This window comes from Scleropages formosus, chromosome 3 (genome assembly GCF_900964775.1).
Source record: "Scleropages formosus chromosome 3, fSclFor1.1, whole genome shotgun sequence".
NCBI lineage: Eukaryota > Metazoa > Chordata > Actinopteri > Osteoglossiformes > Osteoglossidae > Scleropages > Scleropages formosus.
This window is the reverse complement of record NC_041808.1, coordinates 15,973,627-15,990,978: the sequence shown is the minus strand read 5'-3', so window position 1 is coordinate 15,990,978 and position 17,352 is coordinate 15,973,627. Positions and strand designations below refer to the sequence as shown.

At 43.1% G+C, this 17,352-nt stretch overlaps 1 protein-coding gene across 1 annotated transcript; it reads left to right on the top strand.

Moving 5' to 3' along the window:
- The first annotated feature begins 15,798 nt into the window (after positions 1-15,798).
- Positions 15,799-17,352, top strand: coa7 (cytochrome c oxidase assembly factor 7). The gene is made up of 3 exons (XM_018753366.1): positions 15,799-15,995; positions 16,097-16,237; positions 16,853-17,352. The coding sequence occupies exons 1-3, from the start codon at positions 15,890-15,892 to the stop codon at positions 17,293-17,295; spliced, it is 690 nt and encodes a 229-aa protein (XP_018608882.1). The 5' UTR covers positions 15,799-15,889; the 3' UTR covers positions 17,296-17,352.

Genomic DNA, 17,352 nt, shown 5'->3' with positions numbered 1-17,352 from the left:
AGTACTCCCACAAGAGCCCTTACGCACGTACCCCCGTATACGTTTTGCTGTGAAATGTAAAGAAAATATAAATAAACAAGAGGATTTTGAAAATGTGGCCATGATCCAAAATTTGCTCCAAGTTTGTGTCCACACAGTGAAATCTGAAGTGTAGTTTTGGACAACATGAACACTCTTTGAGAGGCTTGAACGGTATGGGGTTTTCTGCATATCGTTGTCAATGTGTGCCGACTGTTGTGTGCGAAGGGAACCAGTACGGATGGCAAAAGGCAAGAAGATGGGGGCTACGGCTACTGCACAAATTCATTCATTGTGTATTCCAGCATTTATCTTCTCTCCCTGCTAAGCTGGAATTTGGTTTTCTCCGTCAGATTAGCCGCTCAGCACTACAGATGCTGAGACTCTATAATGGGTTTCCATGATGCATTGTGAGACTGAGAGGTTTGGCAGATTGCTTGGGTCATGTACTAGGCAGGAGCCATCACTCCCCTGTCGCTTTTTCTTAAGGAATATCCTACAACAAAGGTTAACCACAGAGAACTTAAAGCAATAATTCAAGGACACAGTTGTAGGAACTTCTAAAGGCTTACTTTTTCCGGTAATGGTGTTCTAAACATGTCTTCTCCATAAAATGACATCCTTGCGACTCGTAGCCACGGAAACAGCAGTATTTAGTTCTCCATCCAAGTCAGGTCCGGTTTAACTTTGGATCTAGAACAAAACATGTGCTTTTCACAGGTGAGACTGGAACATGATATGAGATCCCATTGAGATTGTTGGCATCAGAACTATTTCCACATAGGATAGCTGCCCGTGAAGCGCAGAGCTAGGCTTTCCATACACGACTCAAAGAGGATTTATATGCTGTAAATTGTGGCGACAGCTGCCTTTACATCATGAGGAAGATGCCAGAATGACGGGTCCCCTGATCTCGGTCACTCAAGGGTCAGATTCTTCCGACACCCCAAAGTGTAAAATGTGTGGGGCACTTCCATAGCTTGATCACCACTCCATTTTCCTCCTGCAATGTCTTCTAACTGTCCTGTAACGTTGAGTGTGCGCAAGACTTCACTCATCGGTAAAGAAGATCAAACGACAACAGCAGATGGACACTTTGCACTTTTTTAAACTCTGAGCGTGACACTGAAACTGCAGTAACTTATATTAAGTGCATATCTATTACAACTGATACTGTATGAAATCCAGTAAAGTTTTTTTTTAAACTATGAATCTTTGTTTGGTGCAGTTTGTGGGGCGGGCAGTACGGATGTGGTGCTCCATCAATAAAGGCTATTGGACCGAGGTGGTGTTTGCTGTCTGTTGCTGATGTAGCAACTGAGGTTTTTCCATCCGCACCTCCAAACCCAAAGCACACTGCGCTAAACACACCCCAGCAACACACACTGAAATACGGTAGTTACTCATTGCAGCATTCTTTAAGAAGCCTACCTTCTCCCCTCCATTGAGGAAAAAGTGTATTTGCATTTAGAGGGGCAGAGGATAGGTGGTACCCTGTGCAAGCTGGCCAGTAGGAGGCACATGTGGGGTCTCTACAGCGGGGGGGGTTGTCGGGGGGAGGGAGGCTTCTGAACTCTAGACTTTTGTGCCTGATGTTGGGATGCCAGGCCTTGTATGTACAGCCAACTCAGAGGAAACACAATCGCTGTTGACAGTTTTATGTTTCATCAAAACTGGGCAGGGCCCCGGGGAGCATGGGAAATAATTAAATAAGCACGATGGCCTCCTCGCCGGGGCCTGTGACGATCGTCGTTGTCTGTGCATGATGTGGAAAAGGCCAGATGACCCTCTATCAGCTGACGTGCTCACGCAGGCGCACACTCACACACGTACACACAAGGGCTACCGGCTATTAATATGCAGGGTGGGGGGGGCAACTTTAGAAGGGATATTAATTTTGCAGTAGCGCTAGCAGTTCATTGTTGAGAGGCTCATAGAAAAACGAGATCCTCCTTTAATCTTGCTGAAGGAGTACACATACCAACTGCCAAACAAACAGACCAGCGACACAAACACGTTTACATTTAGCGGATGCTTTCCTCCAAAAGCAACTTACAGCATTAACAACTATTTGCCCATTTATGCAGCTGGGTAATTTTAACTGGAACAGTTTAGGGTACTCTAGCTCAAGGGTACTATAGTTGGAGGGGGGATTCAAACCTGCAACGTTTAGGTCCAAAGGCAGGTGCCACGATGCTACCAGCTACCCACGCTCAGAAATGCACACAAACACACCCAGACACTACAATTACATGACCTTAGTACTTGGACTAGGAACAGTTTCAGTTGTCTACCAGAGTAAATACACACATGGGTTCCAGCTAGAAAGCAGACCATTTTCTGTGCGAGGTCTGCATGTTAATGATTCAAACACATTCTGTATGACTCTGTACCAAAGGAGCCTACTCTGTGTTCTGCTGTGTGAAATGATTGTTCACGTTGGTTCATCAGTTCACGCATTCTGATGTGGAGAGCATCAGCACTATTCCCTGTTTTATTTTATCCTAAAATGTTCATAATTCAACCAGCCTTCAGAATTCCCGATGAGATATGGCATTATATTTTCTGTGTTCCTCTTCACTTTCTGTTGCATATGTGATGGAGTGCAGGCTGGGTTCTAATATTCCCAGTATTCTAATTTTCCAAAACCTGGTTTTCCACTCTGACGATTAAGTGATGTCCTTTATTTCCCCAGTGAAAAAGGTGACAGGTTCCCCGCAGTGCAATATTAAAACAAATCAGGTTGTCCTTAAATAATTAATTTGTCACACAAATGATAATTGTTTTTTTTGCCTTTTCTCTTCATTTATGTTGGTGGTAGAAGCGCAGTCTATGGAAGCTTGTAAATGTATACATCCTAGACTAAAGCGAAATGGTCTTGAAACAGAAAAAATGATTTTTCCATGGTATGTTAAAATATGCAGATGATGCAGACCGTGCCAATTTCATGCATTCATGCAGTTGTACTCATGCATTGATGTGCTGTTATTCCAGTACTCCATGTGTTAAATGTGGTATGCAAAGGGACAAAAAAAATAAAAAACACATGAAAGGAAGGACAGCAAGCTGTATTTCAGCTGGAAAATGATGCCATGGCTGTGATGTTTGACTTGTCTTCCACGGGCTGATGTTCACATCATCGAGCATCCTTTTCCTCGGCTGGAAGAGGGACGATCCTCGCTCTGAGCCCTCCGGTGCAGCCCCCACCACTCTGAAATAGACCCTTTTGAAAAGCAGCACTTTGGTCTCACTCCAGATTCCTCGCTGAGAGCTGGAGGCCTGGTGTTCGTCCTTCCTCTGCAGCTTTTCGCCGTTGCCCACAACCACTCCCACCCCGATGCCCCCTCCCTCGCTGGGACCCCTGAATCAGCAGATGAAAAAGCTGCAGGCGAATCATAGACCCCCTGACCCACTTTTCTCTCTCAGAACCCCTCCTACCATCTCTCTGTACTCTGCCCGCTTCCATCTGGGAGATGCTCTTACTGAAGAGGTTCTTTTTATTCAGAAGCTTCATCAGCCTCAGGGCTGTGTAGCCGATGAACACTAGAATCCTGTGTGGACAGCATATTTACCGAAATGAGAAATGTTCCATAACCCTTCCTGAATGTGTAAGTACAGCATGTCATACTAACTGCCCCAATTGCACTTACGACCTTACTCATAAGCACATGCATTTTGTACTCCAAGCAGAGCGCCTTCAATTCTAGTACTTTTTTGTTTGCTCAGCCAATGCTTTTATATAAATCTGTACATAATTCCCTTGTATTTATACTGCACTACTCAACATTTTAGCAGAAGCAAGAGAGGTTAAGCACCTTGCTCAAGGGTCGTACAGAAGAGCCCCTACTGGAACTTGACCCAGCAACCTTCAGGTTACAAGTCCATGTTCTTAACTGCAGGGTTATCAGATGCTACTTTACTTTTTGGCGAAAAATAAAAACCATAATAAAAAGAAAAGAACAGTCAACTATAAGAGTGCTCACTGGCTTTCACAACCACATCACCTGTAAAAACCATCGACCACTGTGTTGTGTTTACTGCTGGGCTCTTAAGCATTTTGAAGTGAGAGTCAGAACAAAAGCTTTTTCCTCTAAATGTATGCATAATAGTAGGCTGGTTTTTACAGATGTGTGGGTGTAACGCTATCTAGTGATAACATTAGAGGCTGGATCTTTTCCAGGAAATAGGAGTTACGAATAGTTAGTGACTTAATGTAAGAATAAATTATAATACAAATGCACCCTTACCACCACTCACATGACAAGATCATCTTTCTAACTGAACACCACTGTATCTGATTCCAAAACATTAAACAATGAGGAAAAACTTCCCAACAGAAACGTATCATGTATTATGACATTCAACATACGCAGAACAAGGTGTTATACCCCATGCATATATCACAACGACGGTACACAAGAACCCAGTCGAACCGACTTCACCGTGAAGCCACAGAGAAAAAAGTCCAGCGCTGCCATCATACATCTCCATGACTCAAGACCAAGCGGATTAATTTCCTTCCCCAATCACCACATCAGCCACAGGTGCCAACAATACCATTAGTAATACCATGTATTATGTGTAATAATAATAATAATAATAATAATAATAATAATAATGCAGTTTGGAATAATGGAATAATGCAATTGTGCAATATGTCAATACCTATTGCAATAATAAATAAACTAAGAATGAAACAAACTAATTTATTATTCATAAACAATAAGCACATCAATTAAAAAAAAATGCAGACTAGCCCAAAATGTTAGGTTAGTATCCCATAGGTGAAGCTTAGAGATGCAGATCATGACTTCTTGCCTGAGCATCAGTAATGGGCTCGTTCTGGTGTCCACTGATGACTTGTTCTATCTCTTAGGTCTGAGACAGAAGACAGAACTTAGGCAGGCTTCAGGGCTATAGAGTAGTGCAATAATAAGGTGTTAAGTTGTTTTGGTAGCAAAGTGAGTAGCACTAGCGCCTCACAGCACCTGGGCTGTGCATTGGGATATGGGTTTGAATCCAACTCAGTCTATATGGGGATTTTAAGTTCCCTGTGTTTGCATGGGTTTCCTCTTGGTGCTCTAGTTTCCACCCACATTCCAAAGACATGTAAGTGTTTCAAGTGAAAATGGGGAGTCAAAATTGCATGTGAGTGTGTGTATGTGTTACATTGCTGTACTGCATAAATGGGTAAAAGTCTGTGGCAAGTTTAGTGTAGTGTGTCTATCATGGTAAATCACCTTGGACAAAGGTGTCAGTTAATTACTAATTAACAATACTCGTACACTGCTTCGGAGAAAAGCATCTGCTAAATAAATAAAAGTAAATTTACAGGAATGAAGGGTGCATGGAGGAATGCATTGGGTGTCCAAACAATTGGATGGGAAAGTGGGGGAATCTGAAGGTGGGTAGGAGCTGAACACATGTAGAAGATTCTTGAATTTAACCTGAGCTGTACAAAGTGTAGGGTACAAACCTAAGGATTGTTATGTGTATGGTGAGGGGTGGACACAACAGACTAGCAGTAATGTTTTTTGAAAGCACCCCAGTAGTCACTGGAGGTGCGGTGGTGCAGCAGGTTTGGCTGGGTCCCACTGTGTGGCAGGTCTGGCTTTCTAGTCCTGCTTGGAGTGCCTTGGGGTGGACTGGCATCCTGTCTTGGGTGTGTCCCCTCCCCCTCCAGCCTTGTGCCCTGTGTTGCTGGGTTAGGCTCCGACTTGCCGCGACCCTGCTTGGGACAAGCGGCTTCAGACAGCGTGTGTGTGCGCGTGTGTATGTACAGTAGTCATGTGGTGAGTAGGTCACTCAGCAGGATGCTGCGGTCATCCAGTCCGGATTGAACTAGAATTTGGACCAGCTGTTGGGTGACAGATTGACAAAGAAAAGACTGATTTTGTAGATAGATGTTGTGAAGGTGGTAGCAGCAGGAGGAAGGTATGAAGGAAATACTTTCTGAGAGCAAGTGATAGGGGTAACTGTTAACAAGGGGTGTCGATAGCATCTACACTGACAGACACAGGGAGCTCAGCAGTAGCAAGAGAGGAGTAAACTCCAAACTGGCCTTACTGTGTCACTCTGTGAGTAAGTCTGTGTGTGTGAGCGCCCTCTGATTTACTGCTCTCCACTACCTTCTGCCCTATGGTTGCTGGGATCAGCTCTAGAATGCTATCACCTTCAGTGAAGTAAAATTAAATGCACTGAAACCAGATAGATCTGGGTGGCATGGTGGCACAGTGTGCAGTGCTGCTGTCTCATAGTAGCTGGGTAGTGCAAGAGGATGTGGGTTTGAGTCCTGCTCAGTCTGTGTGGATTTTGTATATTCACCCTATGGCTGTGGGGGTTTTCTCCCCCAGTCCAAAGACATGCTGTTCAGGTAAATTGGTGACTCTAAATCACTCATAGTGTATGAGTGACAGAAAGAGTGTGTTCTACTGCTGTATGGATGAGTGACCCAGTGTAAGTAGTGTATCTGGCAGTGTAAGTCACCTTGGTAAATAAGGTGTGTGGGCTGATAACACTACATAGAGTTCATTGGAAGTTGCTTTGGAGAAAAGTGTCTGCTAAATATATAAATATAACAAAAAAGGTATCCCTACAGTATGTTTTAGGAATGACTTTAGTCATTCTCCATTGTGCTTAATTGTTCAACACATTCAAAGACTTGCTTGGTATAAAGCATGTATGAAAATTAATTTTCACTGAGCTTCCTTTGATTAATGTAATATAGGACTGGTGGACAGCTTGGTGAGAGATTCATTTCATTTCCATTTTAGAGAAAATTTCTCCCTTGTCCCAAGCGAGGTTGGGGACATAGAGTCTAAATGGGATATGTTAAAGATTTTGGCTGTGGATGCAGTGGCTAAAAGCTGTGATCTAAGGGGAGTTGGTAGTTGGTTCCTCCCACAGAAATGCAGAACTCACTGGCGGACACCAGTGGTGAGGTAAGCTGTTAAACTGAAAAAGGAGGTTTTCCAGGCAATGGTTTCAGGCCTGATCTCCTGATTTAGCTGAGAGATACCAATAAGCCAAAAAGGCTACAGCAAAGACAGCTACTCAGGTGAATGCTTGGGTTTAGGAATAGTTTGAAGAGGCCACGGAGTAAGACTGTTGGACAGCTTGAAAGTTGTTCTGGCAAGCCATTCAGTAATTAAAGAGGGGAATTCATGACTCTGCTCAGGCTTTGCTAAGCAAGGGCCAGGAAGTCCTGACTACTCTTGGAGAAACTGTTGAGGAAGTGGAAGAAACACTTTGAGGAAACTCCTCAGCATGGTGAACACGCTGTCCTGCCAAGAGGCAATATTTGACACCTCTGGTGGATTAGACTCCAGCGGTATTCCTGAAGCCACTATAGTGGTTGTTACAAATAAGCAAACTGAGACAGTGGTTCCAAAGGGTGTGTTCCAACTGCAGAGGGTTCAGACTCCTCATCCTGACTGGTAAAGTTTGTACCATGGGGCAGCTGGTAGTGTAGTGCTTAGAGCTGCTGCCTTGGACTCAAAATTTGCATGTTTGAGTCTCATCGCCAGCTGTAGTATCCTTGAACATGGTACTTACCCTAACTGTGCCAGTGAAATTAGCCAGCTGTGTAAATAGATAAAATAATTGTAAGTAGCTTAAAATTGTAAATTACTTTGGAAAAATGCATCAGCTAAAGTAATAAATGTACTGGGGAATTAGAAAAGAGATTCCATCTGATAGTAGATGTTCAGGAGAAGCAATGTGGATTTTGTCATGGTTGTGGAAGGGGTCATTGGAATAAACTCATCCACTCTCTATGTGTCTTGCAGACTTGACAAAGGCATATGGTGGTGTCCCTTGGCATGTGCCATGAGATGTCCTGCAGTACTACTGGAACAGCTGAGGCACGTTATCCAATATTTGTATGAGTGCAGTATGACCTGTGTCCATTTTCTTGAGTTTGTTCGGCCAAGGCTGTTGTCCCTACTCTTGTTTGTGATTTTCATGGACAAGGTGTCAAGGCACCGCTGAGGTTCAGAGGGTCTTCATTTGGGGAGACTATATCTGGAATCTTGATGTGAATCTTGACATAATTGTGAATGATATTTTCCTATTTGCTTTGGCAGACTGTGATTTTCAGTGTTCACTTAAGCGGTGAAGCAGCTGCTATGAGAATCAGTGCCTCCAAGTCCAAGCTCATGGTCCTCTTGTGGAAAAGAGTGGGTAGCTCCCTCCAGGTGGGTAAGAAACAACTGCCCCTAGATGAGGAGTTCAAGTATCTTGGGGTTTTGTTCATGAGTGATGAAAGAAGATAACAGGATTGGTGCAGCGTCAGCAGTTTTCCAGGCACTGTACTAATCTGTGGTGGTAAAGCAGGAGCTGAGTTTTCGGATAAATCTCCGTTTACCACTCAGTCTTCATCCCCATCCTCACCTAAAGCCAAAAACTTTGAGATTATGGATACAAGGATTGCTGTGTTCACTCTATGTGTCAAGATGGGGAGCTTGACGATTTGGGAGATGTTAAGCATACAAATAATAACTCTCAGCTGAAATAGAAAGGAGGGAAAATGCGTCTTGAACTTGTGCTTTATTGTTTTATTCTCAGTGGTCACATGAGTGAAGTTTAGACTGGGAATCCTGTGAGATTAATGATATATGTATATTGACTGAGAAAGAAGGCCCAAACCTCCCTGTTCCCAGCAACGGTCTCCAGCTCCTTTTGGGGGATCCCCAGGTGTTCCCAGGCCAGTTAACAGATATAATCTCACTGTTGTGCCCTGGGTCTGCCCTGGCTTCTCCTCCCAAAGGGACATACCTTGTGTAACTCCCAAGGGCAACCACGTCATCTGGATCCTCTCAATCTGGCTGCGAGTCTTCACCATGTTTACTGTATTTTTTTCAGCTTGTTTGTATTAACTGACATTTAATTTCATCATATCTTCATCTCTTTAACCTCCAAGTCACGTTGGACAAAGGCAACCGCTGAAGAAATTAAGACAGATTTTAGATGTAAATGAGGTAGACTAAGTACGACAAAACAGCCAGATGCCCAGCCGCTTCCTGCTGAGTGTCTCTTGTAGGTGTTTGTGAATTTACTGTGTCTCCTGCTGCATCAGAGACTGTAAAATTACAGATGACACATATAAACCCATGGAACCCCTGGAGAATAAAAAAATAATTGCACCCACACATTGTTTCTGAACCTAATAAGTTGCTTTTTCTTGCATCATATCATTACAGCCTACAAACTCATAGTCTCATTTCACTCTTTGTCAGGTGAGGGTTGTCATTCAAAGCGTGCAGTGAAATCCCTTAATCATGACCTAAGTAAGAAAAAGCTCATGCCCACAATCGTTTGCAGTTGTAGAGATTTTCAGAAACCACAGGTGAGGAGGGGCTGTTAGTGCCAGATGTTTTTCTTTTTTTTTTTTTTTTTCCTGGTGGGTCACTGAAGCCAAAAGGCAAACACAGTACAAACCGCAAGACTGAGGTACTTCTGTTAATCATGCTGCAATTATTGAAGAAGTGGTTGTTCGCTCTACTTGGAATTTTGATTAGCCTGTTCACAGATATCATAGCTGGCACACGCTTTTGTATTTTAATTTCCTCTATGTAGCTGTAGGAGAGAAAAGTGCTATTATTAAAATAGCTGCATAATCCTGAGAATGTACGATATTCCTCCGGCTTATATAAGTCCTGTGGGTTAATTTCGCTTTAGTAAGAACCGAAATGGTATTAGATTTACGCAGCTGTCGAAAAATCCGTTGTTTCCATTAAGTATGTGAATGTGCATATTGATTAAAATAATTATGAATCTGTGTTTGTAAACCTTCGCGGGACCATTTCTGGTGTGGTCTGTGTGTGTACTGGCAGCTACCTGAGAGCACATGTACGTGTCTGCGGAGACCGTAGTCTGCGCTTCTCCACCGGTTAAACGCTCTCCTAAAACACTGTAAATTTCCCAATAGCGTCCCACCTGTCCACGTTCCGCACCCTGCTAGCCTTCATCCCTTCACCTTCATTACTGGGCTCTTGTGCAGCATTCGGACAAATCTATCTCTTTACCATCCCCCATACTCCCCAATCCATTGGCTTCCTCCGAAGGCAAATCCTACCAGGGTATTTTGGGCAGCTTGACTGGTCTTAATTATGCTAATCCAGGGGCGAGATAATGAGATGCTTAAAAACTCTGATTAATTCAGCATTGACAGAGGGATGCACAATTATCTGTTGGAGCAAGACCTACTCTCTGCTAAAATTCCGTGGTATTTTATGTGGCATCGCTGAGTCCCAAACTGTCCCTTCCTGGGCCTGCCAGTGCGTCACCCCCTCTAGGGTGTCAGTTAAATATTAAAGGCAGACTCTCCGTTACAATATTGCCAGACGGGTGGCCTTTCCACTCTGTGCCTGTTAAATACCAGCCCACTGGCTGCACACCGCATGGCATCGGGCAGCGCCAACCGCATGCGGAACTGTCTATGTTCCACAAAGATGATCTGCTTGCAGAGGGGTGAGAAACATCTGCAGTACATTAGGATGCGTTTGTTTGTTACCCATTTAAAGTTGCGCATTCGTTAATTCAGAACTCGGCTTGCATTACGATGAAGTCATTACACAGAACAGTTGTCATGGTGGCTTGACCGGTTTTGATTAGTGACCATGATTGAAGAGGGGTGCTTGAAAGGTAAGCCAAAGAAAGATTGTGCCAAAACTCTTGTACGCGCACGGACATTTGCACTTTATACACTGAGGCTGTGATACCTCACTTTTTAAGTGCATTCATGCTGGACAATTCATCAGTTTAATTTATTGTATTCGTCATATTATTGACATACTTTAACCAAAATAACATAACACATGGAAAACAATATTTTAAAAAAATCTAGCCTCTGTTGGACAAGAAAACAACATTATTTCTGTAACTCACACTTTAGTGTGTTAAAAAATATATATTCTTAACTTTTCATGGGTACATCAACACCATTCAGTCCTTCAGTAAAAAATTTTACTAAATTATTCAAATAATGGCTGCGAGTCAAGTTTTCATGCATTTTATCATGTTTGAATGTTAGTCCAATACATTAAACATGAGTGAAATTTGAAATGTGTGCAGCTCATTGAGTCTCCCTAAACCAAAAGCACATTCTAACGTTTTTAAGAGATTTGCATCCAAATGTGTTGTGCGCTGTTGGAATTCAGACTTGTGTTGTTATCGGGGTGAGAATTTGCCACGATGTGGTTGGACACATAATCTGCTTCCGGAAAAACTCTCCATCCGTAACACTGACCTTCAAATGACCTTGCGTCCATTAATACCCATATCGAGACTAATAGCATGAAACAGAATGGAGCACAAAATTTGAGAAAACTCTTAAAAACGTACTTATATAGTATTGTGTTTTATGAAACTGGGCCGGACATCAAGATTCCCATCCCTTCCCACCCTTTCGAAATATTTGTCTATTGCTGTGAGATGTTCCTACAACCATTTGGTCTTGTCATATTGCAAACTGCCATTGCTTTGAATTTTCATGTCACCAACGCCAAACTGTCAAGGGCTGAAGCCTTCTCCTCCTTCTCGAGCATTTAAAAAATGAATATGAATACATTCTTTCAGGATTTATGAGGTATTAGTAGTAAGGTATCTGAAGGAACATGTTGCTCATTGGCTTCTCGTTGTATTTCATCTGTGTAGGAACATAAACAAACCCCCTTTCCAAAAGGGTGCACACAGAGGGGATTTAGTTGTAAGCTTATAAAATGATTTGGTATACAAGAGCAGTTCAGCTACTTTAAATATATGTCTTTCCCTGGAGCCAAATACTGTTTAGAGCAGGAGAACATAATGGATCCTGTAAGTCCACTCATTGCTACCTCATGCCTGGATTCCCTTTAACCAGGCGTGTCCTGGTGTGTCACAGCTGGTTGCTGTGTAAAACCCAGCAGTCAAATAGCTGTAATGAAGTAATCATTAGTTCCTCAGCCATAAATCGGGCTCTAATTTCGGTGGATTCTAAATCCTGCAGGACTCCAGCTCTTCAAGACTGGAGTTTGGCACATTCGTCGCACTTTTGTGATAAAAGCAGCACAGCACTAGGGCGCCTCTCGGTGGCAAGGCAGGATTTATTCCTGGTACCACGATGCATTGCAATTTTTCATTGTTGAATTCATATGATGCCCTGTTTCCATTACCCAAATTGCGTTCTGTGAAACAGCGAGCAAATACAGAATGATGTGTGATTTCTGGGTTCTTCACCACCCTCATTGCCACCTTGCGCATAATGCAGTAACCTGTCCGACTTGTTGTACATTCTGTATCGTACATCACTGTACACTCTATCATCTGGCACACATTTCTTTCTGTGGAAATGTGCAGCCAGGATCCTTTGGACATGGCTCGGCCTCCACTGCTGTAGGTCTGGGGTTCTTCCTTGGCAGTGCTGCCCAGGCATGAGGTGCACCAGAAGTTCATCTCTATGTCCTAAGAGGGACAGCAGTTCACATGTACAGTTTCTGGTGGGAATGATCAACAATCAGAAGATAAGAAATAACACCTAGATGGAGCTGCCTGTGAATTTCCAAAGCATGGTGCTGTGTACTAATAAAGCAATAAACTGCAAATGAAGACTGCATATTCTTTGACTCTATAACTGCCAATACACTTTCCATTGCAAAACATTCAGAGTCCTACCCAAAAGTGAGACCATTCGGAATCTAGTAAATGAGTTATTTACTAGACGGTCACAATTGTTCAGAGTACCTTGGTTTTACCTGCCACGCAGATGCAAATACCTGATATTTTATTTAAGAAACAAGTTCATCCTGCACCTCTAAGGAGAAATAAACACCACCTTCCCCATCTCATTTGAATACTGATTTTCCTTAAATAATTAATCTTAAGAACTTCAAAGAGAGCCTTCAAAGAGAGAGATTAATACGTGTTTTAGCTCACAGAGATGGGGTGAAGTTGATGCCATCCAGACTGCAAAAAACAGTTACAATATTCAGTCTGAACTTAGCAGACATGTCTCAGCTTTCACAGATTTCATATTTTGTGAATGGAAGTGGATACACATACACACTTTATGTGTTCAATCCCAGGTGCAACAATTAAAATGTCCCACAACATGCCCAATTGACTAATTAATTGTAACCCAGTTATTTAAATGTATAGACCTAGCATATCATAATTCATGCATTTCTGCATTTATGTAAGTAAAAGGCAATGTAAAAGCCAGGGAAACAGGATCTGTCATTTTCTCTTCATTTTCAAAATGAGCAACTGAAAAGGTCAGATCTCCAGCTGATACCATAAATTCATATTTAATCCTTTGGCAGGTGACTCATAGATGCAGGCATTATTATGTGCAAGGATTATGCAAAAATTGAGTCTTTATTTCTGAGTGTACAGCCTTTAAACATACCAACATCAAGAGGGAAGAAGAATGTAGGATTTTCACAAATACAAATACTTCTGCATTAATAACACTATGTTCTGTTGAAATGTTTCAGAAAATGTGATATATTCTATACTAAAAATTAGCCATGAAACTGTAATCATTAATAAAGTTATTGCTAATTAATATTTAAAGCTAAATAAATTCATTTTAAACCTCCCAGTGCACACATTCATTAATTAATCATCAAAAACCTCTTAACACAGGGTTACGGTGGTCCAGAGCCTCTCCTGGAAGCATAGGGTATGAGACACAGTACACGATGGACGGGACTCAAGGCCATCAAAGCAAAATCACACTTAGACACACCGATTCAACTAAAATGCATCTCTTCTAAATTAATCTTATTTTCATGTGTTTATTTCACCATTGATTTTCTAGTTCATTGGTTGCACAGTGAATAGCAACCTGCCTTTACACATGCAGATATTAGGTGGTTTTCCAAAGTGACTTAAGATGTCAAGATACTTACATATAGTATTTAGCAGATGCTTTTCTCCAAGAGAATTTCCAATTAACTCTATGTAGTGTTATGAGCCCACAAACCTTATTCACCAAGGTGACTTATACTACTAGATACACTACCTACTTACACTGGGTCACTCTTCCATACATCAGTGGAACACACTCTTTCTGTCACTTCCACACACTATGGGGGGACCTGAACAGCATGTCTTTGGGCTGTGGGAGGAAACCAGAGCACCAGAAACCCACACAGACACAGGGAGAAGATACAAACTCCACACAGACTGAGCAGGGATTGAATACACATCCTCTCACACCACCTAGGTGTTGGGAAAGCAGCACTACTTGCTGTGCAACCCAAACTTTACCCATTTAGACAGCTGGGCAATTTTGGTCAGAGCAACTTAGGGTAAGCCTGTTGCTCAAGGGTACTACAGCAGGAGGTGAGACTTGAACCTGCAACCTTTAGGCTGAAAACAGTAGCACTACCCACTGTGCCACCAGATGTCCTCACCCTATTATCTTGGCACCATTGGCCTGGTCTTTGTGAGCGTAACTCAGTGACAACAGTTCTACATGTTTAATGGATGAATCTGCTGACATTCCTTGTTGAACACAGGTTTGTGGAGAAAACGCACTGACTGAAACTGCTTGTCCCGAGCAGGGTCGCGGTGAGCCGGAGCCTAACCCAGCAACGCAGGGTGTAAGGCCGGAGGTGGAGGGGACACACCCAGGACGGGACATGAGTCTGTCACAAGGCACCCAAAGCGGGACTCAAACCCCCCACCCACCAGAGAGAAGGACCCAGCCAAACCCGCTGCACCACCACTCCATCCCCTTATGGAGAGCATCAAGGTACTGTAACGACACGCGTTACTGGTTTTGTGTAAATAGTTGCATTCTGGGAAATCTGTGAATAATGTCTGTAACCACTGGGGGCACTTCGGGGGGAAATGGTGGGTTGACTGTGGCTGCCAGTGTGTTGGTGAAGAACCTGGGAAGATTGGCTGTAAAGTGCAGGTCTGGAAGGGAGGAAGGGAGGAAGGGAGGAAGGGAGGAAGGGAGGAAGGGAGGAAGGGAGGAAGGAATGAATTCCCTTGTTTTGCTGGTGTTTAAATAAATCGTTTGTCATGAACGCTGTTTCCACGTCCTTCTTCATCCCATCCAAACCCGCTATACGTCTTCTTAAACTTGTTTTAATTCTAATGTACATCAAAGTTAATACAAACGTTTACAGCAAATAGTCTTACGAAGAATGTACATACATGATAGCTATATGCAGCTTTTTTTCAGAATGTACCCCATCAATAAAAAGGGTGTCGGTATTATTTTTTGGCTTTATTTTTTTGACGCGTAGACGGTAAAGCTGAAAGTGACCCGCCGAAGCTGAAGAACAATGCACGCGACGTGTGCGTTATGAATTAGTTAGCAATCGATTAAGTAGGGGGTTGTTGAGGTGTCGTATTTTTACTGTCAGTGCAGGTCACGTAATTTGAAACTGAGCCCCGGATTCCCCAATAGGGTCCAGATCGCAGAAATCCTGACAAGGACAAGCGCTAAGTGAATGTAAGTGAACGTGAACGACTACAAACATACGTCAACAAAACCTGAACTGTTAAGGAGTAACAGCTCCTCATACCGGCCTTTGGTGGTATTGCAGCACCGGAAGTGCTTCTCCAGGAAACAGGAAGTTCTCGTGTCCTTAGCAAACCCGGCACGCGGCGATAGGTTTCAGAAGGAGTGTGTGGTTTGGTTTTAGAGAATTTCTAAATACTCAGTTTTCTTTTTTGTATATCATTTGTGGAGTTATGGTTTAAACAGCGGGACTGGTTCATGTCACGTGGCATTGGTGTTTTTACTGTGTGCCTAGTCTAGTTCTGTACAGAGTTTGCTATAATCTTCTCAGCCAAGGTCATCATTGCCAGATTGATTCATTTGCATGATCGGAGCACTATCAAATTAAAACTTGGAGCAGAGAAATGAAAAAAAATGGCAGGAATGGTCAACTTTAAAAACGAGGAGGAAGTAAAACAGTTCCTGGATAACCTGGAGGTGGAATATCGCTACCAGTGTCACCGAGAGAAGGACCCCGAAGGTGAGCAGGCAGACACGTCATTTGAGTTGTGCGGTTTGTTCACTCTGTTGGTGTTGTTTAAGTAACACGTGTTGTTTTTCATGATATTATGGTTTGCGCAGGGTGTCAGCGGCTCGCTGATTACTTTGAAGGGATTAAGAAAAACTACGAGGAGGCGGCGCAGGTGCTGAAGCACAACTGTGAAGTGAACGGCCACAGCGAGAGCTGCTACAAATTGGGCGCATACCACGTGACCGGCAAGGGTAAGTTAGAGCAGGTACAGTACAGTAACAATCAATAGGGAGGGGTTTAGCAACCATACTCAAGAGGTTGGCTTGGACAGGCAGGCAATTTGTAGCAGCAGCAATTTATTGTTTACTAGTTTAGCTGCCCTGTGTTGTGTCCATGGTGAAGTTACAGTGTCAGATAAATCAGATCATGCTCTCTGGATATACACTTCACTCCTTTCTTGGCTCTGAAATTTTGCTATATGAAGGATGCTAGTTCTCCAAAAACAGCTTGTAAATCTAGAAGACTGTTGATTTCATTAAGCTCTTAATATCTTGATTGGAAAAAGCTACTTGCACACCTGCTGTCGTTTGAGGCTGGAAAAACTTTGACCTACCCACTGAGTTGAGAAAGGTGAAGGGTAGAGATGTTTTTTGTCCCCAACAAAAAGAGCTTAATTGGATCAGTAATTCAAATTTGGTGTGAATGACCAAACACTCATAGTTTGAAGAAATCTGTAAAACCAGCACAGTCCAGGGTTACCTATTCTAAAGATATTTGTCATTTCCCTTAATAATCCAGCCAAGATAGGATTTCTGTTCCTCAGAACTAAATGTGAATTTCAGTTTGTCCCCTTGAATCCTGCACAGGTGGAGTGGCTGAGTGCCTTAAAAAGGCTTATTCCTGCTTTTTGAAGTCCTGCAATTCAAGGGGAAAGAGCTCAGCGAATGCATGTCATAATGCTGCCCTGCTTCTGCATGATGGAAGAGCTTTTGAAGACCGCCCGGACTTCAACTCTGCACGCCGTTACTATGAGAGGGCATGTGAGCAGGACTTCGCTCCCAGCTGTTTTAACTTGAGCGCCATGTACATTCAGGGCACTTCTGGGGTAAGCAAGGACATGGAACTGGCCCTCAAATTCTCGCTGAGGGCCTGCGAGCTCGGCCATGTGTGGGCCTGTGCCAATGCCAGCCGAATGTACAAGCTGGGTGATGGCATTGTGCCAGATGAGCAGAAGGCTGAGGAGCTCAAGAACCGTGCCAAGATGCTACATGGGCAAATGAAAGAATCTCAGTTATCCTTTGGGAAATAGTAATGGGTGATGTCCCTTGTGTTTTTGTCAGAATTTCAGGCACATATTGAGAAATAA

Coding starts and splice junctions, on each gene's coding strand:
- coa7 (XM_018753366.1), top strand. CDS start 15,890: ATGGCAGGAATGGTCAACTTTAAAAACGAGGAGGAAGTAAAACAGTTC. Junction 15,996..16,096: donor CCGAGAGAAGGACCCCGAAG/GTGAGCAGGCAG, acceptor TGGTTTGCGCAG/GGTGTCAGCGGCTCGCTGAT. Junction 16,238..16,852: donor ATACCACGTGACCGGCAAGG/GTAAGTTAGAGC, acceptor AATCCTGCACAG/GTGGAGTGGCTGAGTGCCTT.